This window comes from Mustela nivalis, assembly GCF_964662115.1.
Source record: "Mustela nivalis genome assembly, chromosome: 4".
Taxonomy (NCBI): domain Eukaryota; kingdom Metazoa; phylum Chordata; class Mammalia; order Carnivora; family Mustelidae; genus Mustela; species Mustela nivalis.
In genome coordinates, this window is record NC_139023.1 from 3029428 (window position 1) to 3052974 (window position 23547).

General features: G+C 41.3%; 1 protein-coding gene across 2 annotated transcripts in view; it reads left to right on the forward strand.

Annotated features, from left to right (window-relative positions):
• Positions 1-23547, forward strand: part of ANTXR2 (ANTXR cell adhesion molecule 2) — a 145669-nt gene that overhangs the window by 567 nt on the left and 121555 nt on the right. For both annotated transcript variants that reach the window (XM_082728414.1, XM_082728413.1), the window contains exons 2-7: positions 495-566; positions 2661-2732; positions 17305-17386; positions 17856-17963; positions 18093-18161; positions 18961-19041. In XM_082728414.1, coding sequence (XP_082584540.1) covers positions 495-566; positions 2661-2732; positions 17305-17386; positions 17856-17963; positions 18093-18161; positions 18961-19041 — 484 coding nt within the window. The remainder of the gene's footprint in view (positions 1-494; positions 567-2660; positions 2733-17304; positions 17387-17855; positions 17964-18092; positions 18162-18960; positions 19042-23547) is intronic.

Genomic DNA, 23547 nt, shown 5'->3' on the forward strand with positions numbered 1-23547 from the left:
CTGCCGTCGGTGCCGGCGGGTCGGGGGCTCTCGGTGGGGGGGGGGCGCTGTTGGCTCGTCCTGGGGTCTCTGGGGAAGGGGCAGAGTGTCGGGGGCGGCCGTGTGCATCCCCGCAGCGCGGACCGGCCTGCCCTCGGCCCCTCTGCCTTCGCCCCCTCGAGCTGGCTGCACTTTGCGGGGCCCCATCCTGGCCCCAGCGCTGCCCCCGGAGCCTGCAAAGCCCCAGGTCGACAGACTCGAGGCGGTTTGCATTTCCCGGGAAGGAAGGTTGTGCTTGTTTCGAGGAGGCGGGATCCTTCTCCGAGCACTTGGGCAGGTGGTCCCCGAGGGCGGTGGGCTTCCCGGACACTCGGGCGCCCAGAGAATCCCGGGAGCCAACCCGAGTCCAGCCGCCGGGGCTGTAACTTTGCTTGAGGTACAGGCCCGGTGACCCCCACGTACACGTTTTGTTGTTGTGTTTGGTTTGCTTCTGATCAGCTCGACTTCACTTGCAGGTCTGGGAGTGTGGCTAATAATTGGATCGAAATTTACAACTTTGTGCAGCAGCTCACGGAGAGATTCGTGAGGTACCTCTGCTTCCCTTTCCTTTTCCAGGCCGGGAGTGGGAGGTGCAGGGAAGTAGCCCCAACTCGAAGATGCTCCTGTTTCCAGACCTTCTGCAGGGAAAGCCTCCCCTGAAATGTTGATTTTTAGGTGCCTCCAGACCATTATTACACACATATAGTTACCAGGACGGCCCTTCAGTTGTTCAGGATTATTTCGTCGGGATCCCAGAAAGTTGGCTCAGGCCCTGGGGAGGCATCTTCAAATACTATTGCACATGTCTTTTCCTTTCTGAATTTTCATCTGTTTTGAATTTCAGTTACGCTTTCTCATAATTTATCACATTAAACAAATTTTATGCTAATAGTATCCATAATGTATTTTTCTTTCCACACAATTCTTAACATCGTAGAGGTCCTCATTAAAAAAAAAAAAAGTGTTGGTAAACTTCAAATGAACATGTGTTAATAACCCACTACCAGAAAAGACACTTGTGTGTGTTTAAGAGAGGACTCTTGTTTACCCAATGTGTGGGCGTGTGGCTGGTTTAAAATTTAACTGTTCTATATATGCAGTAAGCCTTACTAGGAGACACTGGGTTTTCTCCTATAACAGGCATAACTGCTCTGAAGTACAGCCTACTCTCTTATTTACGGGTAACTAGGAATTAGTGGCATCTCTATTTAAAAATAACCCTAGAACACCAGGCCTTGGAGCCTTTTTTTTTTTTCTTCCTCTACTTTTTCTTCTTCTTCTTCTTTTAAATGCAGTGAGCAAATGCAAGTTTATCAAGATAATGGAAAGGACACAAAAAGGAGCTGTATCATTAAATATTGCTTCTTTCAGTCTTGTTAGCCCAAATGTTTTCTGTAAAACAGGCTTGGATGATCAAAACATTTTGAAAGTCATGTTGTAAGTAACTTCAAACAATCTGTAGAGGCCTAGGCAATCCTTGCTTTCAGTTATTGGCAGCAGTAAACTTATCCCTATAAAAATGTATGCTTGTCCATGTTCAATCATCAGTCTCCTGCTTAAAAGCCAAGTATAACACTCTCATTTCTGGACAGGGTCTGAAGTAAAACTGTCTAGGAAAGAAAAATAAATAAGGCCCTATATCTTTAAATGTGAAAGGCAGTAGAGACGGTTTATAAATTTTCTGATTTAATCTGAGAGTGTGCAGAGAGTATCACATAGATTTTGATTGAAAGTAATGGATCATTTCAATACAACATTTTGAAAAAGCGGGGCTTTTATTTATTTGGTCTGGTTTGCAAGTTGCAATTCTATGCTACGCAGTTCTCTGGCTCAAATTTAGTTGCTTAGTTACTAAGTCAGGATACGTTGTAGAAAGTGACTAAAGGCTGACTACTGGATGAGAGTGTCTTTAAATATGGAAAAGCCTTTGAGGTCATTCTGATCTTCAGTTAATAGATCTTAGTTTCCTGTCTTCAGTTGTAGAGCTTGGTCGTAGTTGGGGGGAGTGTCTTGGAGACAAGAACCGGTCTGTGAGATAACATGCCCAAAGCTTACCAGATGTAGCTAACTGGGCCATGGCTTGCCGGTGGGCAGTATGATGTTTGAGACTTGGACAATAGAAAAATGTCTAATCGAAACTGATTTGTGAGTCTCTTTCCCATTGTCCATGATACTCTTTAAGTTTTCTTACTTGGGGATCACTTTTGTCTGAACTCACATCATAATTGTGGTAATTTAATCAAACTGACTGCTCTCCAGCCCTTCAATGTTGCTAATGACAATTGCTTAGAAGGGCCTGGCCTCTTTAAGGAGATGATCTAGAACAGGGAGAATACTGAAGGGAAGAAGTCTTTTCTTTGAAAAGATTTTACATCAGCATAGAATTCATCTTTCTAGTTAGTCTCATCCCTGAATGGCCTTAGGGGTCGTGGAGGATGGCTTGCGTGCTGAGATGCCTGACTCATCCCGGCCGGCCTCACAGTAATGTCAGGCAGAGTCCGTGTATCTATTTAGGAAGTCCCATTTAGAAGAAGCCTGGACCATCAGAGTCGGATTTTAACTGAGACTCCATAGCCATGGATCTGTATTACATCCATACTTCTTTTAAAACTGTTTTAACTGCCTCTTTTCTTATTTTGCAGCCCTGAAATGAGATTATCCTTCATTGTGTTTTCTTCTCAAGCAACCATTATTTTGCCATTAACTGGAGACAGGTTAGTGCATTATCGTTTCACTGTAGGCTTTTAGTGGAGACTAATCTTGAAGGAATGATTGATAATTCCAAGTGGTGATTCAGGCCTCCCAGTGGAGTCAAGCAAATGCACAGACAATTCAGCTCTGTTCACTAATAGAGGAGAAAGGAGGTGTGAGGAATAGAAAAGACCAGATAATCTGAAAATCAGTATCACTCTTGTAGGCTGTGGAATGTACAGTGAAACCCAGATACCTCCCTTAGTTGGGTACTCACTACTTCCCAACTTTCCCCCTCTCTGGTACTATAAGTAGTTCTACATCCATCCTGTTTAAATGTAATATATTAATCTACTAGGAATTTGCAGGACATCAGGGAGGAGAAAGATACAGATCTCTGGATAATTTACTAGATTCAGCAGATATCCCACATCTTTCGTCTTACTCTGAGATCCAAAGGAACTTGCTTTCTATTTTTTTATTATATATATACTTATTTTGTGTGATAAATATACTATATATGTAATATAAAATATAACATATAAACTTGTAACTATGTGTAAAAATACATGTTTTATATACTTAAGTATATATAAATATAAATACAAATATAAAGATTATACCTATAAATGAAAAATACATAAATTCTTGTGAAAGATGTGGTGTTTTCCAAGTCACTGCCATGGTTTTTTATATGACCTCTTCTGTGTCATCTGAAACCAGTGACAAGTTAGAAGTAGTCACTGACATGTTTTAAAGAATGGCTAGTTTCCACTGGATCAGTTTTGTGTAGTGGACTATGAGTTCCAGAGTAGGAAGAGAGATTTTCTTCTTCATTTTTGTATCCACTTTACTTAACACAAAGTATGGAAAGATAGTTTTTGCTCAGTTCCTGTTGGATGAACGGATGGCTTAGCATTCTTTTCAAATCATATTTCTCCGAACTGTTATATCAGTCAGGGAGGCTGGTGTACTTTGTTTGGCATAATATGTGGATTTCTGAAAAGCTATACTTGAATACAGCTTTTTTTTTTAATAAATTAATTTTTTCTTTAAAAATGTCAAGAAAATAAGTGTGCCTGGATGGCTCAGTGGGTTATAAAGCCTCTGCCTTCGGCTCAAGTCATGATCTCAGGGTCCTGAGATCTAGCCCTGCATCGGGCTCTCTGCTCAGCAGGGAGCCTGCTCCCTCCCACCCCCCTCCTGCCTCTCTGCCTACTTGTGATCTCTGTCTGTCAAATAAATAAATAAAATCTTTAATAAAAATGTCAAGAAAATGTAATTTTTTAAATGTATTTTGTTTCTTTCAACTTTTTACTTAAGCTCTGGTTAAGGAAACATAAGATTTAAAGAAACTCAGGGAGAGAACTTACTTACACGTTGCAGAATTAATTTGGAAAATTATGTGTGTATATATATCCATATATATACACATTATGTGTATATATATCCATACATATGGATATATATATATAATATATATATATATATATATAAACTTCTAATTTATTGGTGCTTTAAGTTTCGCTTTTTCTGGAGAGGAAATGCCTCTGTAGCTGAGGCGTCCCGCTCACGACCTCTGTCTTCCCTTTGAGCCTTTCCTTCCGTACTTTCTTGTGTACGTCTCGGTGTCAGAACAACAGGAGTCCCTTAGAACCCACATGCAATAGCTTTGCTTCCATGAAAAGAAATTTTTTTCATTGCCCAGTTTAATTTTCAAAGATGCACATAGATCTCCTAATGGGGTCTATTCATTAGGAGAAGGAACAGACAGTTCAACATTTACCCAGCGCATATGTAGGGAAAAGCCCTCGGCATAACACCAGACACAGAGTAGCCACAGTCGTCACCTGCTTGTGCTACCAGGTTCTGTGTAGGCACTTTCCGTGGGGGTCCTCCAGCACTGGGAAGATGAAGTGTAGTGATTAGCCAACCGAACTGGTATTGCTTAGAAATGCTTGGAAAGGGATTAAAGGGTTAATCTAATTTGGAGAGTCTTCCCTTATCATGGGGGGACTCTCACAGAGCAGAGGACTGGGGGAAAGGGCTTCTCTCTGAAGAGGCAGCAGATTGAGGGTTGCAGTGGAGAGTCACTGACCCAATTTCCTAGCCAAATGGTCAAGGACAAGATAATTTAACCTCTTCATGCCTCAGTTTTGTCCGTTTATGTAATGGTGACAGCGAGGATGGTGACAACAGTATCTGCGTCGTAAGACCGTTGTAGAACGAAGTCCGTGAGTGTGGAGAATGCAGGACAGAGCCCGGTGCGTGTGTGTTCAAGAGATGGAAGTTCTGTCCTTGTTACTCTCCATTTCTACTACCATTATTATTACTTAGTCTAGGGAATATGTAGTGTTTTCATGATTAGGGAGGAATGATGCTTACATAAAGGGATAATGGTCCTGCTTAAAAGGATTTATAATCTAGGATGCATGTGAATAATGCTGCTTGAACTTAGATACAGTTCACTCCTCTTACTCTTTTTAAATAATGATGTATTCATTTTTAATGAATTGTATTATCTGTGGCATGCTGAATTTGTGTGTGGCGGGGGCAGAAAGTACACTAAGGAGGCCTCGGTTAGCATTACAGCTGTGCCACTTCCTGATTCAGAGACGTGGGGCGGATCATCTGCTCAGTGTGTCAGTTTTTATGTGTGCAAACGGTGACAGAATTGGCCATGTTTTCTTTCTTTATTTTTTGAATCTTTATTATTGATACTCTTTGCTTTCTTAAGAGCGTTTTTGTAAAGATCAAAATAAGACAATGCAGAGAAAAGTACTTTGTATATCACGGAACGGTTTCCGTTAAAGGGTAATATTTTCTGTTCCTAGTTGTTCTTTTACCAATTTTATTTTATTAAATCAGTAACTTCTCAAGTGTCTCTGTCCTGGGTATTTGGTTAGAGGGTCACTTTTCCTCCATTACCTGCTCTCAAGGGTGTAGAAACAGCTCACATATTTAGATACAAAATCCGAACAAATATTTCCACAACTATTGTGGATCTTTGTTTCAAAGCGTAGACAATGGAATTTTACCTATAAACTTAATTGATGTCCTAGATCACATCACACAGAGACCTGATAAAATGAGACACACAGCAGGTTCCAGAGTTTTGGTCCCATTGCTTATAATTCTTCATTCCTTTGGTCATTATGAGAAGTACTTCATGTTTCTCAGAGTGTTGCTAAGTATTTTCGGTAGAGATGAAGGAGATTGGAAGGAACCGAGTCCTTAAGACAGAGCAGTGTCTTATAGAATTTCAACATGGCGTCCAACACGCTGTAAGTATGTGAATAGAGTAATAAACTTGGCAGGATATGATCAGTTCTACATTTTAAATACTCATAATATAAAAACTTTACCCTTTTAAGTGTTTCAGTTTGAGACACTCTCTTCTCTTCTCTTGCCCCATGATTTTTGTCCTGTGGGTATCTATTAGCTCATTCATCTACTTATCTACCTACCTGCTTGCCTACCTTATATATGACGTATTGGGAATTATGGGCTCTGCGGGCAACACAAAGACGAGTAATCTAGTGTGTGTGAGAGTAAGGAGTGTGCAAATGCACTTAAATAGCTCACGGCTGGGGCGCCTCGGCAGCTCAGTCGGTCATGCCACTGACTTCGGCTCACGTCGTGATCCCAGAGTTCTGGAATCGAGTTCTGCATCAGGCTCCAAGCTCCGCGGGCAGTCTGCTTCTCCCTCTGACCTTCTGCCCTCTCATGCTCTCTCTCTCTTTCTCTCTCTCTCTCACTCTCAAATAAATAAATAAAATCTTAAAAAAAATAAATAGCTCAGGGCTGTATTATAGGATCAGATAAAGGAAAGTCCTGTGTTGATTCAATATGGACACATCTGGCCTTTCAATATTAGGGAACCTGAATCAAGAGTAATTTTAAAGGATATTTTTAGTTATTATGCTACATAATTGGGGATAGTGAATTATGCTCAGCTCTATTCAATATGATCTTAATGATGTGAAAGTGATTTAGTTGAAAACATTTAGTGAACAGTTATTATGTGCTAGGCAGTGTGCAAAATGCTTTCCATTCATTACCTCATTTAATCCTCATATTAATACACGTAATACATGCTATTATTATCTTAACTCTACAAATGAGGAAATGGAAGCTCAGAAAGGTAATGTAGCTTATCCAAGGACGTACAGCTAATACATGGTGAGGGTATAATTAGCCATGATGGTCTTTTAAAGTGTAAGGTAGCACATGCCCCTCTCTTGCTCACCACAGTTCTGATGGCTTGGGATGGAGAGCCCAGGTCTCCTGGTGGCCTAAAAGCCCTACCTAAATGCCCTTACGCAACCCTCTCCTACCACATTGCATGCCACAGTTTAGCCCACGAGTCCTTCCGTTCCTTGAACAGGCCAGGCTTGTTCCCGCGTTATGAATTTTGCTCTTTCTCTGCCCCAGGACTTCCCCGGGCTAGCTCATTCTTATTATTAGGCGTCATCCCTTGTGCCCCCTCCTCTGAGACCCTGAGCCTGGCCATCAAGTCTACAGGCGCTCTGGCCCTCCTCCTCAGAAATCTGTCACGATAGTCTATTTGTTTATCACTTTTTGAAATTTTTCTATTAATGTATTTTGATCTCTGTCGCCCTGGCTAACTTGCATGAGAGCAGAGGGTCTTCTTTGTCTTGCTCGTTCATGTATTTGCTACTAGAACAGAGCCTGGCACACAGTAGATACTCAGCAAATGCTTGCTGGGTGAACGGTTGAATTGGTCTGACTCTAGAACCTGCGTTATTAACTACTATAATATATCTTCTCTCTTTGAGACATGATAAATGATGACTTAGATTTGCTAAATTTCTTTCCTACTCTTGTAGATCAGTTACAAACATTTTCAACTCTCTTTTTAGTGTATTTGTTCCCAAATTGAAAAAGTCATATAATTGTTTGACTTGAGCACAATGATCAATTACTTAAGAAAAAATATTCCTGCGGCAGACTTACAGGAAATTAAAGGGAGAAGTCATTTGATTAAGTTTAGAGAATATATACATTTCTGTTATTTGAAAAGATTTCTTCTTATTCCTTAAAATATGATTTAAAATTTTCCTTGTGATAAAACAGCCCTTCATAGGAATTGGTAGCTTATAAATCGGTTCATTAATTTTGCACAGAAACTTGGCAGTATCTGTAAAACTTTAGAAGGTTCCTATCAGCCATTCTGCTTTTTAGGACTGTGTTCCACAACCCTAGCACCCATGTGCAAAGATAGGTCTGTGCAAAGTGGACCCTGCAGTGTCATTCTTAATAGTGAACATTGCATTCAGCCTAAATGTGTTTCAATTGGTGTAATTAAAAAATATAGAATGGGATGCTATGTAGTCATGAAACGAAAAATCCGTGTATATTAACATGAAAATATATCTAAGATCCATTAATTGAGAAAAGCAGGTGGCAGAATTCTCTGTTAAGTATGATTTTGTTTTCCTAAAATAAAAACACAAAATCTTTAACCGTTTTTATGGTGTGTGTGTGTGTGGGGGGGGTCATAAATGCATGGAAAAAAGTCTGGAAGACACAACAAGCTGCTGACAACGATACTGTCTTAGTGAGAATCAGGGTGAGGAGAACCTTCATTTTTTAAATTTCCATGCACATTGGTGATTCAGTTTTATTTTAACATTATTATTTGTAAAAAGACAAAAACAAAAACAAAAAAAACCCCAAATGCTAAAAAAAAAAAAAAAATGTTACTGACGTCTTTAGCCAGAGATAGCTGCCTTAGGGACAGAATGGAATTTGGGAGTTGGAAAGAGAACGCGTTCAGAAAGGACACATATGGGGCGCCTGGGTGGCTCAGTGGGTTGAGCCTCTGTCTTCGGCTCAGGTCGTGATCCCAGAGTCCTGGGATCGAGCCCCACATCGGGCTCTCTGCTCAGCGGGAAGCCTGCTTCCTCCTCTCTCTGCCTGTCTCTCTGCCTACTTGTGATCTCTGTCAAATAAATAAATAAAATCTTAAAAAAAAAAAAAAGAAAGAAAAGAAAGAACACATATCCAGTCGCTACCTTGGGGGATCCTGAAGTCTCCTTTTTAAAATGAAATCACCAGGCGTGGACCTTGAGTCAGGTAGACATGGACGCATCATACTAGTTGTGTGACCTTGGGCAAGTAATGCCACTTCTTGGTGGCCGGTTCTCTTGCCCGATGGAAGGAGCGAATCGTTCCTACCATATCACCACGTTAGGACGATTACACGCCTGTGACCCATGGTGTGGGCCGGGGTCGGAGGCTGAGAAGGAGTTCGGAGGTGATCAGTGTACACCATCGTCACTTCATCCCCGGGCGGCAGGATTCGAACCGTAGTTCAGAGAGGCCACATGAATTTGCTCGAAGTGACACAGCTCGGTACTTGGGGTCCGACTCCGGACACGAGCGCTCACCGTGGTCGTGCCTCGGACTGGCTGGCCGTGTTCCCCTTCTCCGCTTTGCACAGTTAGACTTTGCCATAATCCCGAGCCCTGTTCCCTTACAGACCAGTGATGCGGTGAGAGGAAGTCACTGTCGTTTTCGTTGTTGTGAAACGTATTGGAGAAGTGGTTCCTCCCGGTTAGAGAAGTCCGCTTGGGCCACACTTGGTGCAGATCCGGAGAGGTCCTGGCGAGGCAGCAGCTCAGGTTCTGGGTGTGGAGGCGCTGACGGGGACCTTCAGGGCGGCCCCGCATCTGCCTCAGGGTCTCCAGCGTGGACCCCGGGGTGCCTCGGGCCTGGGAGACGCACCGGCGCGGGCGGGGAGCTGCGGGCGTCGGTTTCTCCTGGCTCACCGGCCGGGGACGCGGGGCAAAGCGTGCACCCAGGCGGCCGGTGTGGACTTCGGGTGTGACCCACGTGCCACACTCCGGTAAGCGCCGACTAAGCTGGAGAGAACTTTTTCACAAAACCCAGACTGTGCACAGCACTGTGTCAGCAGCTGTTTTTGAATCTCGAGCCGCTGCCTTGGATTCGCTGGTCCGGACTCTGGACCGCAGACACGGGCATATGTTGGCCTTAGAGCGACGTGTAACAGAAGCCATCAGCGGGTTCTGATTCGTGACCGAACACTGCAGAACTTAGTGGCTTACACAACGGCCGTTTTATTGCCGTTCACAACTCTGTGGGTGGCCGGCGTGGCCGGGAGGTTCCTCTGCCCCATGCGATGTGACTGACGCTGCCGTCTTTAGAGGCTGGTGGTTCTTCTGGAGCTCAGCTGGAGCTGTTTGGTGGAAGGACGTGGTTCTCCTCCGTGGGACCTCCTTCTGCGGCACCGCTTCCCGCGGAATGATGACTGCGGTCCGAGAGAGCATTCCAGCAGCAAGTGTTGCAAGAGGAAGGAATCGAAGTCCCCATTTTTTTAAGGGTTGAACTCAGATGGCCATGAGCATCACTCTCCCTTACCTGATGGCCAGGCAGTAGCAGTGCGAGGCCAGATTCAAGTGGGGGGCGCGTCAATGCCGTCTCTTGATAGGAGAGTGGGCCTATAGGGAGTGGGAAGGAGTGGACAGAGGTCGTATTAGAGGTCACCTGCTATAGGTTCTATGAAAAGTAATAATGAAACTCCAAGATGCATCTCTTTCAAAAGAGATGTGAGCTTGTCAGCTTAGAGAAAAGATATAACCCTTGCATATAACCAAAATAAAAAATTAGACTGGTAATTTGGGCTCTAGTCTTTAGATTCTAGTGTGACCTGTAATCCCTCTCAGTAAATTTTGAATGCGAAGTGTCCTTAGAGAATTACTTTCATAATTTTTTATTAACCTCTTCCTTTCTTTTATTCTTTTCCATAAATGAAAATAATTTGTTTATTAACAACATTAATACATTCTCTTTTACTTTTATATTTTTAACATTACCATTATGTTCTTCTTGAATCACGTTAGCATAGATAGGCACATTTTACTTCACCTCCATAATTTTAAAAAGTATTATTAAATTTCAGCTATCAAGTACTTAAAAATTAACAAAAGGAAAAAAAAATGAACAAAAGGTCAGGTACCTTCTAGTGCACTGTGAGGATGGAAGTTTTCTTAACTGAAAATGACTGCAAATTTTTAGAAATATCTTAAAAATTTTAGCTGTGAAAGAAGTACATTTTGAGGGTGTTGGTATTCAAGTCTATATTCTTATTCAAGCGCAAGAGTCCACACTCACGGATGTGACTTGTTTGTGTAATTTAATATAAAGTTTTAACAAGGTGTGTTTTGCGAGGAAGGAGTAAAGGCACAGCTCCCAAATGAGGCTTCTGAACTGGGACTAACAAAGCCGATAATCGTCCTTGAGTTTCCTTCTGTAGAGAAGGAGACCAGAGTAGAGCGGGGGTATAAACAGTGGGTGATGATAATGGACTCCTGCGTGCTGCGCAGTACACGCAGGGTTCTCCATGGGATGGTACCTTTCGTTTTGATTAAGTTCTGCTACGTAAGTGCAGTCCTCACCCCCATTTTTCAGATGGGAGAAACGGAGGACCAGAGGGCTACCTAACTTCCCCGGAGTTGCAAAACAAGGAGGTGTGAGGGTTGAGAATTGAGGTCCAGGCCCGGTTGCTAGAGCTGTGGGCTGCAGCGTTGATGCAGAGTGACGAGGTGTGCTGGTGGGAACCTCGCTCGAGCCCTCTCACGGGACCTGATTAGGGAATCATAGAATCATAACTAATTACAATTATAACTCATATCTGTTAATATTACTATTAATAACTAATGCCATCTGATGGTGGTAGTGTCCACTGATAACCTTTGTACCAAACATTTCATATGTGTGACGATGTGATAGCTTTTCCAGAAGCGCAGCATGGCGGTGGAGGAGAACCTGTGAGGAAGAGAGTTTGGTTTAGGTCCTACACACGCTCTTCTTCTCTTGTCTCTCTTCTGCTACCCGCTCTGTCCAGGCACCTGCTACCTTCTGAATGCTCAAAACCGAGTTACATTATAAACATCATAGTGGGCACCCCCAAAATATCTGTAAAATGAAGGAATGAAATCCCTGCTGGGCAGGCATTATCATTTACATTTTATGGAGATGGAAACTGAGCCAGTAAAGGGCCGGTGGGTGCGGTTTATTAGCTGTAGAACCAGACCTTAGCTCACCTCTGATTTACTCAGTCTGCAGGCCGCCCTCCCTCATGACACAGCCTGCCCCCTGACCTCTTCCCAGGACCTTCTCCCACCAAAGTTCCATGAAACACCTTTCCTCCTCCTTTTCCTTCCTCCTTTCTGGTTTCTTCTTCTTCTTCTTCTTTTTAAAGATTTTATTTATTTGACAGACAGAGATCACAAGTAAGCTGAGAGGCAGGCAGAGAGAGAGAGGAGGAAGCAGGCTCCCCACTGAGCAGAGAGCCCGATGCGGGACTCGATCCCAGGACCCTGAGATCATGACCTGAGCCAAAGGCAGAGGCTTAACCCACTGAGCCACCCAGGCGCCCCTCCTTTCTGGTTTCTCTGGTTTCTGTATCAAAGTGTTCCAACTCTCAGTTTGCTGAGGGAGTGCTCCTTGGAATCGAGGAGAAAGTAACCTGGTCAACAAAACCCTGCGAACATGGGAATGACTGATACCAACTGAACAGCAGCAGCACCTACCACCTACTCGTACCTGTAACTGACTCAGTACTTCTTAGGTGCCACTGAATCCTCACAATGGCCCCGTGGGGGAGATATTTTCATCCCTGTTTTACAGATGAAGAAACAAGATAGGGCTTGGAATTAATCTACGTTCTCTCTGGCTATAAGCTGTACTATCTGAGAAACTGTGTTTTATAGTTAAAAAAAAAATTATCCTAGTTACCCCCAAACCCTTTCAGTGGAGGACTGACTGGCAAAATACTTAAGGAAAAGAGCATTCCAATAACACGGAAAGCTTTTTAAATTAGATCAGAGGTGGGCGCCTGGGTGGCTTGGCTGGTGGAGCGTCTGCTTTAGCTCAGGTCAAGATCCTGGAGTCCCAAGACAGAGTCCTCTGGCGGGCTCCCTGCTAAGTGGGGAGTCTGCTTCTCCCTCTGACCCTCCCCCGTCTGGTGCTCTGTCTCTGTCTCTTTCACTATCTCTCAGATAAATAAAATATATGTAAAAAAAGAAGATTCGATCAGAGGTTCCTATTTCTGGGTAAACATTAGAATACTCTGGGGAATTAAAAAAAAAAAAAAAAAAAAAAAACCCTGAACGTATCACAGACCACAAGTAAATTAGAATCTCTTCAGTTAAAGCCCAGAAGGGACTTTTTTTAACGCCCTTCTGTGATTCCAGTGACAGGCACGGTGGAGCACTGAGATGTAGACAGGATGTAGATAAGATGTAGATAAGATGTAGAGCTGTGTGTGGATGACCGGGAGCCCTTCTCTCTACCACCGTGCAAACTCAGTGCTCACTAGTGGGAGGTGCTCAGCAGGTGCACGTACATTGAGTGAAATCTAGAAAGAGTTTTGAAATCTGGAGAGTCAAGAGGTTGTCCCTTGGAAAGTTCAAGTACTATACAAATGTATTGTATAAACATAATGTCCTTAGTCACAAGCAGAAGGTACTTAAAAAAAAAGTGCCTTAATTGTGTTAGTTGGGCAAGTCAGCATTTTCTGCCAATAATTTTATTATGTCACTCTTTACAATATATATTTATTTGAGTTATGACATGGACACCTTCCAAAATCCAGAGTGTTCTATGGATGGAGAAAAGCCGTCGATGGGTCCCAGTGTGTGGTGGTGTGGTTGCTATGTTCCCTTCCCTTCTCTTCTTGTCTGTCCTAACCGTTCCCTTCCCTTTTAGCTCTCCCTTCTCCTGCTCAGCAGAGAAACTGGAGAGATACTAACAGAATGGAATGTGTTAGTTTATGGATTAAAAAAAATAAGTCAGTGTGTTTTTGCCTCTCTCTCTCTCCCTTTCTCTCTGTCTCTTCAGTCAATATAATTATGATGTAAAAGAGTTGATTATAGATTTTATCCCACTGATTCTCAACAAAAAAATCAGAGGTTTACTATCCCATTAAATTTGTTTCAATTCTGCCTCTTTCCAAAGGGTATTGGAAGCTGCAGCAAACATCACAACATTGCAGAAAGATAATAACAGAGAAAAGTCAAAATCTTGGATAAGAGGATGTAGCAATATGATAACCATAGGAACTTAGCGGAATTCCGTGAATGAGTAAGAAATTAACTGTAGGCTTCCCAACAGTTACGGCAAGAAACAGTTGACATAGTTGTAGTTAGCAGAAAGGAGGAAGTGTGTAGTGATTACTCAGGGATGACGAGAACCTTCTGCCACGGACCTTAGAGGGGATGTTATTATGTGTTATGATAGCAGCACCCTTGACTACAGCTGCACAACAAATACCAGAGTGGTTTCAGTATCACAATTCCTGTGGCAGGAGACATAACGTGAAAACCAAACGTGGTGAGGCTGATCTAAGATGTTGCTGAATTTGAGCTCTGTAGCGTGCAGTGTTCCCTTTGTTTTTATCATCCCCCACTTTTTTCTTTTTTTCAGAGCTTTCTTAGAGTTGCAGTTTCGATGAATCAGCTCTTCTCTTTTTAGCCTACGACATCATTTTGTTTTCCCCGCTCCCCAATTAGCTGTTTGCTAACAGACAGATTTAGAACTTATTTTCAGTTACTTGGCATCTTTCGAAGGCCTGAGATCTGCCTTGTCCTGTTTTGGCTTTTGTTTTGCCCTGTTTTGCCCTAAAATGACACTGGTTGGTGGAGGCTGACAGACTGTAGTTCCACTGAAAGGGGATAAGACCAGGGCTCATGTGTGTTGGTGTTAGCGACCGTTGGCAAGAACACTTCGCCTCCAACGACCGTGTAATGATGGATCCGTACTACTTAGAATGTTACGGTGTCAGGTATGGTTATGGGGAGAAACGCCAGGGCTACTCTTCTTCTTCCGGTGAAATAAGCTAGCTGAGTCCTGCCTTCCAGAAAGATTCTGCAGTTCATGCAGGGCAAGTTCTTGTAGCCTCGAGTCCTCTGCTGGTGTTGTCTGGTTCTTAGAAGTAATTAAAGGGCGAGGTGAATCTGAACTGAATGAAGAAGACGTTTTTTACCATGTTACCGTGCAAAATCTGTTTGGTTAAACTTGAATTTCAGTTGTCTTTTTCATTTCCCTTTTGGCAGCAAGCATTAATGCTTGAGGACACACTGCCACTCATTTTTTGGAGATACCGAATATTTGGTTTTGGTCTGCATACAGACAGAATCAGTTTCAGGTTGTGTCTGTAGCTATTAAACCTAAATTTTTAGATAAAACAGGCTTATAAAGTAGGTAATTTACTCCATCATCTGTGAAATTTTGAATCTTTTTCCCATGGTAGATTAAAAAATTTATTGAACACTACTTTGTAAAAGGCATTATAATTAGTAAGTGAGAGTATGAAGATACATTATAAATGATAGACCTAGCGATTGTCCACTGTAAACTCCCAGTCTAGTTGAGAAGTGAAAAGATTACATTAAGTTAAGTTAAATTAAGTACGTTATTTTAAAGTAGAAAGTTTTTGAGAGACAAAGTTATTTATTGTGTAGTAGAAGTTGATGGTGGATATGTTTGGGGTACCTTAAGAAAAGAGTATAATGAAGTTAAAGATAGGTTCACAGTAGGCTGATTTTAAACCAAGTATTAAAAGAGACAATCAGCGTGGCTCAGTAGAGATTACTGAATCAGGAAGGAAGAGGATTAGGATCATATTTTGAAACTTCTGTTATGTTTTTGGGAAACTCCTTGAGATGGAAAACTTGTCTGATAATAATTTTCATTACAACATCAACACACAATCACTAACTTACTTTTAAAAACATGAGTGTAGCTCTGGTGAGTGACTCATGTATTTCAAATATTCAAAATACAATATTGCAGCATGATAAAACTTTTTTTTACTATTTTTGACATATGTTTTAATAGTGTATGATATATGTTTTATGCATATAATTTTAATAGTGTATATGTGTATATATATATCCTTTTATGTATGACTCTAGTAAGTTACTTTTTATAATTTTTCATCTATCATTCTTAATTGTGTGGTTGCTTTTTATGTGTTATTTAAAGCACTATATTTCAGTTTACATTGTGGGGACTTTTTTATTTAAAAAGGTGTTTTTCTGGGGGCACCTGGGTGGCTCAGTCAGTCAAGTGTCTGACTACTTATTTTTTTTAAAGATTTTATTATTTATCAATCCCAGGAGCCTGGGATCATGACCTGAGCTGAAGGCAAATGCTTAAAGACTGAGCCACCCAGGGGCCCCAAGTGTGTGGGGACATCATCATAGGGTTGTGGGATAGAGCCCCTTGTTGGACTCCGTATGCAGCGAGCATGAAGCCTGCTTGAGTCCTCTCTCTCTCTCTCTCTCTCTGCCTCTCCCCCATCTGGCAAGTGCTCTCCCTCTCACACACACAAAAAGAGACTTTGCTTCTTTATAAAAACTAAAATTCTGAAAACAATATATTAAGATCTCTCTTCTGATCCTTTAAATTCAAAAATTTAAAACAAGGGGCGCCTGGGTGGCTCAGTGGGTTAAAGCCTCTGCCTTCGGCTCAGGTCATGATCCCAGGGTTCTGGGATCGAGCCCCACATCGGGCTCTCTGCTCAACAGGGAGCCTGCTTCCTCCTCCTCTCTCTCTGTCTGCTTCTCGGCCTGCTTGTGATCTCCGTCTGTCAAATAAATAAATAAAATCTTTAAAAAAAAAATTAAAACAAAATTTTGAGTTTATTTTGGACTGTTTTTGCCACATTGTTGTATTTATCTCTTACGATTCTTAGGGTTTCTCTATTTTTCAAGGGGTCTTTGGAACCTGTACTGAAAAACCCTGAAAAATTGGTCTTCTCTTACTTAATACACACAAAATAGCTTTTAACAATGTATTCATGCTTCCTTTAGACATACTGCATCGGGATATTAATTAGTCATGATGAGAAGATTATTCTATAGTTTTTTTTTTTCATCTTATTCCTTCATATTGCCTCTTCCAAGAGCCCATTACCATCCATTTCTCCACCCATCCGCCCACTTATCCTTTCCTTTGCTCATCAGGTAGGTGCTAAGTACCTACAGTATGCAAAAGAGTGAGTTAATGTCTGGAAGGTTGAGAAGATGCTGCAAGTGTGCCTAGATTCTGAGACACACGACTCTGGGAAACAGGTAGAAACTGCGAATTTCTATAAGTAAGGGTTACGTAATGTGCCTCAGAAATTTACAGACAACAAAGAAATTTCCAGCTTGTAGGGTAGTGGGTAAGTGTTTCAGAAATGCTTTTTCACTTAAGCTGACCTATACAATCCTCGTTTGTTTTGGATGAAGGAAAATGTTTTACTCCTTAGCCTTTAGTCAGACAAATATAATAGAAGGTACCTGTTCTCAGTTCAAAAATGCCTAGAATAGACCTAGATTTTTCAAGGTATTTCACATTGTCAGTGCTTTTATTTTTTTGTAATTAAAATATGAATGCTATTAAATACTATTACATAGCAAAAAGTATGAGAAGTTATGTCCTCAAAGCCTGTGTTCTTTCCTCTTCCTGAAGGAATCTTGATTGTAGTATTGCCATGTTTTTTGATAAGTGCTTATTGTGATCTTTGCTCATTTTTCTTTTGTTTAATTTTATATTTTTCAGAAGCAAAATCAGTAAAGGCTTGGAGGATTTAAAAGATGTTATACCAGTAGGAGAGACATATATCCATGAAGGACTAAAGCTAGTAAGTTCTTCACATTTCTAAGTATGGGAGAGAATGTTTTCTTATTCTGTAATCCAGTAAACTCTAACTTTCTGGTCAAACTCTAAGACCTCACTACATGTTTATCTTTAAAAAATTAAAAAAAAATTTTAAATGCTTTTAGTTGTTCTGAGGATGAGACTGATTGACTGTGGTGGTGAGAAAAATTTGGATGGCGTTTTGCTTTTTAAGGAATTTTTCATTTTCTGTGTGGTTATTTTCAGACTAGTCAATCAAAGCTTAAAATGTATATCTTTTAGACCCAATACTAACTACTCTATAATGTGAATCTATGCATATTTCAAATAAAATAGTTAACACAGAATACCCTGTTTTAAAAGCCAGTCTGTAATACTTTGCTTTTGTCAGACTCGTAAATTCAGCTTGATGGAACATGCTGGTTAAAAGTTAAGATTAAATTGTTAGTTGGATAATTATTCTTCATTTTCAGGCAAATGAACAAATTCAGAAAGCAGGAGGCTTAAAAACCTCCAGTATCATAATTGCACTGACAGATGGAAAGTTGGACGGTCTGGTGCCGTCATATGCAGAGAAAGAGGTGAGTATCGAAGTGAACGCGTTCTTCAGACCCCGGTGTGCTTTGCTCTGTGTCTCTGTGTCTCCAGCCTGATGTCTGAGTAATCCTGACCGCCCTGCGCTGCTCTCTCTCTCTCTCTCTCTCCTCTAGGCAAAGATATCCAGGTCATTTGGGGCTAGAGTTTACTGTGTTGGTGTTCTTGACTTTGAACAAGCGCAGGTGAGTGCAGCCGGTCTGCAAACTTCAGTCTAAATGACGTCATTGTCTTCAGAATCTTTTCACCGATGGCTTTCTGTGGCCCTAATTGGTTGCTAACCATTTTCTACGGAGGGATTTTGAATTCTGCATCAATAGTGTCTGATTTTGATCGGTTTCATTACTAAAAATGAAACTCTAAAGTTTCTTGAATATTCATTTGGTTTAAAGGAACTAATATTATAGAACACACATTTGGATTAAAATATTACGAATACTCCTTGAACTCAACTGACAAGATTATTATGACAGTCGTATTTAGGTGTTTTAGTTTGATTGAATACTTGACTCTTAGGAGTGCAAGCACGTGGGAAAACTGTTTAGAGGAAATCTTTAATATTTTCATTCCCAAACCCTGATTTTTTCATTAAGTTTTGAAGGTGTGTGTGTGTGTGTGTGTGTGTGTGTGTGTGTGTGTGTGTATCTCCCCCCTCCCCCGCCCTGCTCACCAGATGATTTTACATTTAAATTTTTGGTTAAATATGACTAAGATTCCTGTGTCTCTTGACATTTACAGCGAATAGAGCTGTGCACTCTTTAGAGATTCAAACTTGAGACCAGTGTAAAGGGCCTGTGGGCGATTCATTTCATTGTCATATATTTGCAGTAACACTAGTGCTTCTCCTTCAGTCCTAACAGGCTGCCCTGGTGAATCAATCCTGTAGTATAGTTTTTCAGATGAACATAACTGAAACATAATGGTGTGTATAAAATGTATATGTCTCAACTACCTGTTAATTAAATGTTCCTGCTTTTTCTAAAGCTGGAAAGAATTGCCGATTCCAATGATCAAGTTTTCCCTGTGAAAGGTGGATTTCAAGCCCTTAAAGGAATAATTAATTCTGTGAGTATTTTTCTGGGAGTAAGAAAGGCTTATGACCTTAGGTACATTTTACAACGTAAGACGTAATCTTTGTATCCGTTCAGATGGTCGTTGTCTTGAAGAAAGAGAGTAAGAAGGACATTTGGTTGGTATTGAGAACATGGCGGCACTGACCCTAAAGACGTGGATTTTGTTCGTGTTCCTTGTGGGTATGAAGGCTTGTAGGTTGAACTCTGAGCCTGGGTGTGAGGTTTCAAGGGGAAGATCTTCATGGACAGTCTTAGACGCTCGTGCCCTTTGAGCGTGGAGTTCCTCACCGTCTGCATCTCTAGCAAGTTTTATAGGCTTTGTAGAAGACGCGTAAAATAAATACCTGGGCCGGAGGGTGTGATATGTGTCCCTCCAAAACACCGTGTTTCTTAGCTCTCAGGCGGGCCCCGTGCAGCGGCCGCTGAGTCTTTGAGCTGCCGTTGTTGGTTCCGTTCTAAGGGTTCCGAGTTTCGCCGGAGCTGGTCGAGTTTCTGTTTGGAATCTAGCGGCACAGTCTCTGGAGATAGAGAGTCGGGACCCCTGGAGCGGGGCGAGGCGGGATGATGACAGGCCGAGCAAAGCTCCTTGGCTTCCACAGCTCAGCTTTATGTCTCCTTTTACTGCCTTTTGCTGGAAGCACTAGGAACAGTTGCTATTAAGTATTTATGATATTTTGGTAAACACCATCCTAAAACGGAATGTGAATGATACATATTCGCTAAGCCGAAGCTTTTCCTCTCACCTTTAGGTATTTACTGAAGGGAAAAAAAAACAAAAAACAAAAAACAAAAAAACCCAGTAAGTCTCAGGGTCTTTGGATGTTTGGTTCTGGTGTTGTAAATTTCTCTTGAAAGAACATGTTTTTCAGAAACCAAGGAAGATCGATTGCTTTTGTTTTTAAGTAGCCTGTAGGTTTTTTTCACCCTAATTCATGGAACTTTTCAAAGAAGAAAATATGATTTGGTTCGATTGCATATCAGTACATCTAGGGGACAGGCCGAATGTAAATGCAGGATAGAGATTTTATTATTTTAGGAGCTTGATTATGTCTAGTCTTTAGAAAAAATTTAGAAAAAATTTAATCATGTCTAGTATTTAGAAAAAAATTGCAGATAAAAAATAGGAAATATTTGGATTCATATTCATGTGGATTTATGTTTGAATTCAAGGTAAATACGCTGTAACTGTGGTTTGTTTTAAAATAGAGGGAAGTGGGTGGACAATGCAAAAGAGAGCATAGTTTGATCCTGAAAATCAACAAAACTGTGGATTGGATTTTAAACTTTTAAACAGGATTTCATTGTGCTGGGGAATTTGTGGTTATTTTTATAATTATAGTGGGAAGGAGAGAAGACCTTGCTGGGTTATTCCCTTTGGAATTTTTTTTCCCCCTTCTGTGTAAAAGGTTCAAATCAAAATCCTCGGTGACTAATTGGTTTTTAAAACTCTGTGGGCTGTGACTGTGTATTTCTCCTTCAAGGAATTCGTAGTTGACTACCAGAGGAGATAAAGTTGTTTTGCTACATTTATTTGTTAAGTTTCATCTATTTTATTTGTATTAGGGAAACTTGAGATGGAATTTCTAACTACAGCCTTTCTGGCCTGACGTTCTCGATGGACTTTAGCTTGAGTAAGTTATGTTGAAAGACTTGGCAGGCAATTAGAAAGATTTGTGTCATTTCAGCCACAGATTGCATGCAAAGCCTCTTGCCTTTCATTTGCTGGGACCTGTGGTGGAGTGTTCATTCTCATTCAGTTAAACTTCAGCTGTTTTGTCAAAACAAGGAGGAGTGAATTATTATTGGGGAAGCCAGCCTCTGGGGGACCAGGGCAGCAGTCACATGTCAGAGCTGAATGGGGTCCATACAACCAAAGTTGATCCCACGCATGGTTGAGATTTTGATGGACACGAGGATCGTGGGATTTTTGCTCGCTTGGTTGAAGTTTAAGGCAATTCAAGCACTTTATGTCTTTTCAAGGCAGGGATTGCTGCATCTCTGGTAATATACAAAAGCTATAATTCTGCCTGGAATTTGAATTGCACTTTATACTTACAAAGTACCATCTTATTTTCAAAAATTATATTTGGCGTTTAAAACAAATATACTGCATCTATTTCAGGGTAAGGGCAGAGAGAAGAGACTATCCCTTTATTCTTGATGATTTACCAGACTAGTGGATAAAATTGTACCATGGAATGGATTTATGCAAAGCTAAGCAAATGTAAAGAATCAGAAAATTTAAGAAAAATTCAGATGTCTGGTACTTTGAAGGCAAGATATTAGCTAAATTGGGAGATGATTTATTTATTTATTTATTTTTGCTGGTAGTTATTCATATATGTCAGGCCTTATTGTCAATTAATTAATTTCTTTGAGAGATTTAATTAATTTAAAATTAAATTAATTTAAAAATTAAATTAATTTTAAATTAATTGAGAAAAAATGTAAGCTGATTTTCATGTTTTCTTTGTCCTCTTGCCCATCCAAATCCAGCGACCGACATGGTCTGGTCCCCTTGCTGTAAATCACATTTTGTTAAGTCATGGTTTGTTCAGAATCAGCTTCTTAATCAGCAAAGATAGGAGTTTCATTTTGGAGCCTTCTTTCATTGTAGTTAAAAAAAAAAAAAAAAAGAAAAGAAACACTGTCCTGGTCCTTTCTCTTAAAACTTCAAAAGTGAGTGACTGGAGAAGGCTTTGTTATGAACAGTTTGCATATTAACAATTTAATACCTTCTCAAAAACCTATTTGACTCAGAAAATCATTTGCATGTTTTATTTTGATTAATAATGAAATAGATCATTTCAAAATTTTAGCTTTTTCTCCAGGCAAACATGATATCTAATAGTTTTCGGAATACTGGTTTAATCGCCAATCTTAATTAGGAATGGGAAAGTTTAAAATTCATTATTAGCTCAAGTAGGTGCTGGTGAAAACTTTCCTCTTCACACCTCCCTTCCCCCCATTATCCGAGTTACCCTTTCATCCAATCGTTTATTGAGCTCTAACCTTGCCTAGGGTACTGTGTTAAGCTCGGAAGAGGGCCATGAACAAGACAAATTCTCTGTTCTAAAGAAGCTTGAAAATAATGCTGACTTGAGGCTTGGAATGTGGTAGCCCCTGCACGAATCCCAGAATGTGGGGGTAAGGACGAGGTGGGAAAGTTCATGGGGTCACTCCGGCTGACAGAGAGGAATCCTGTCTTGTAGTTTACATTAAGATGCCAATGTGGCGCCCATTGTCTCTCGTGGTTCTATGGACTCCGGGAAACAAACGGAGGGTTTTGAGGGGCTGGTGGTGGAGGAATGCGTCAGCCTGGTGATGTGTATTAAGGAGGGCTTGGATTGCATGGAGCACCGGGTATTACATGCAAACGATGAATCTTGGGACACGACATCAGAAGCTAATGATGTACTGTATGGTGACTAACATAACGATAAAAAAATTTAAAAATAAATTTTAAAAAAATGGCTAAAGTTGACAGAAGGATGGGCTAAGTTGGGATATATGAAGTCCTGGGAGACTTCCGGTGGTGGAGTTTCAACTGTGCTCTGACAGTTGGAGTAAATTAGAAGCAAGGAGTCCAGAACTTCAGAAGGAGCCTGGGCTGAGGGCGGGGGCACGGGAGTGAGGACGGCCTGGGTGATGGGGGAGTAATGGGGGACATGTTGACCGGCAGGCTGCATCCAGACTACGGAAAATCTCAAATGTTGGAGTGGGGAGTCGGCCCTTGTCTCATGAGTAACTGGAGAAGAGGCAAGAGCAGCTTCTGGGTGAGACTTGTAAGCTGAGAAAGTTTAGAAAGAATAGCCTTGCGGTAATGTGTAGGGTAATTCGGAAGACGGAAAGACGGAAGGTGTATTATGAGCCTCTTGCACGAGTTCGTTGTGAGAGACGCGGTGGAAGGAAACCTGGTAGAGTGAAGCCACTATGACGTTGGGGACAAGACCCGAGTGTGAGTTCCAGCCTGGCCGCGGCCTAGCTATGTGACGTTTGGTACGTTCTATCACGTAATGTCTCTGGTTTTAAAATTCTCATCAAGTCGAACAGGGACAATTCTATTTCGTTGGGTTGTTTTGTGAATTAAATGAGATCATGATTAAGAATGGTCTGACTCAGAAGGGTGGGACTTGCAAACATTTGGTAGGAAGCTTCGAAGGTCAGGAAGTTGGGCCCATGTAGGATGGGGTTACTGAGGTTTCTGTAGGGCAGTCCATGGAGAGAGATGGCGGGAATTCTAAATAATCAGTGGCTTAGCACTAAAAGGACATGGCCTCGATAGGTCAGAGGATCAGATCTACCAAGTGGGTCGTAACTACAAGGACTTCTAGATGGTGTAGCTAACCAAAAATCAAATAGTTGGCCCTGCCCTGGTTCCACATCCTCAGGCTTTGGGGCTAGGGCCCAGCCAGCAACTGGGAAAGGAGATTCCCATGACAAAACTGTGTAGAATTTCCGGAGTCTGCATTTAGAAGAGAGCTCCAGTTCTTGTTGG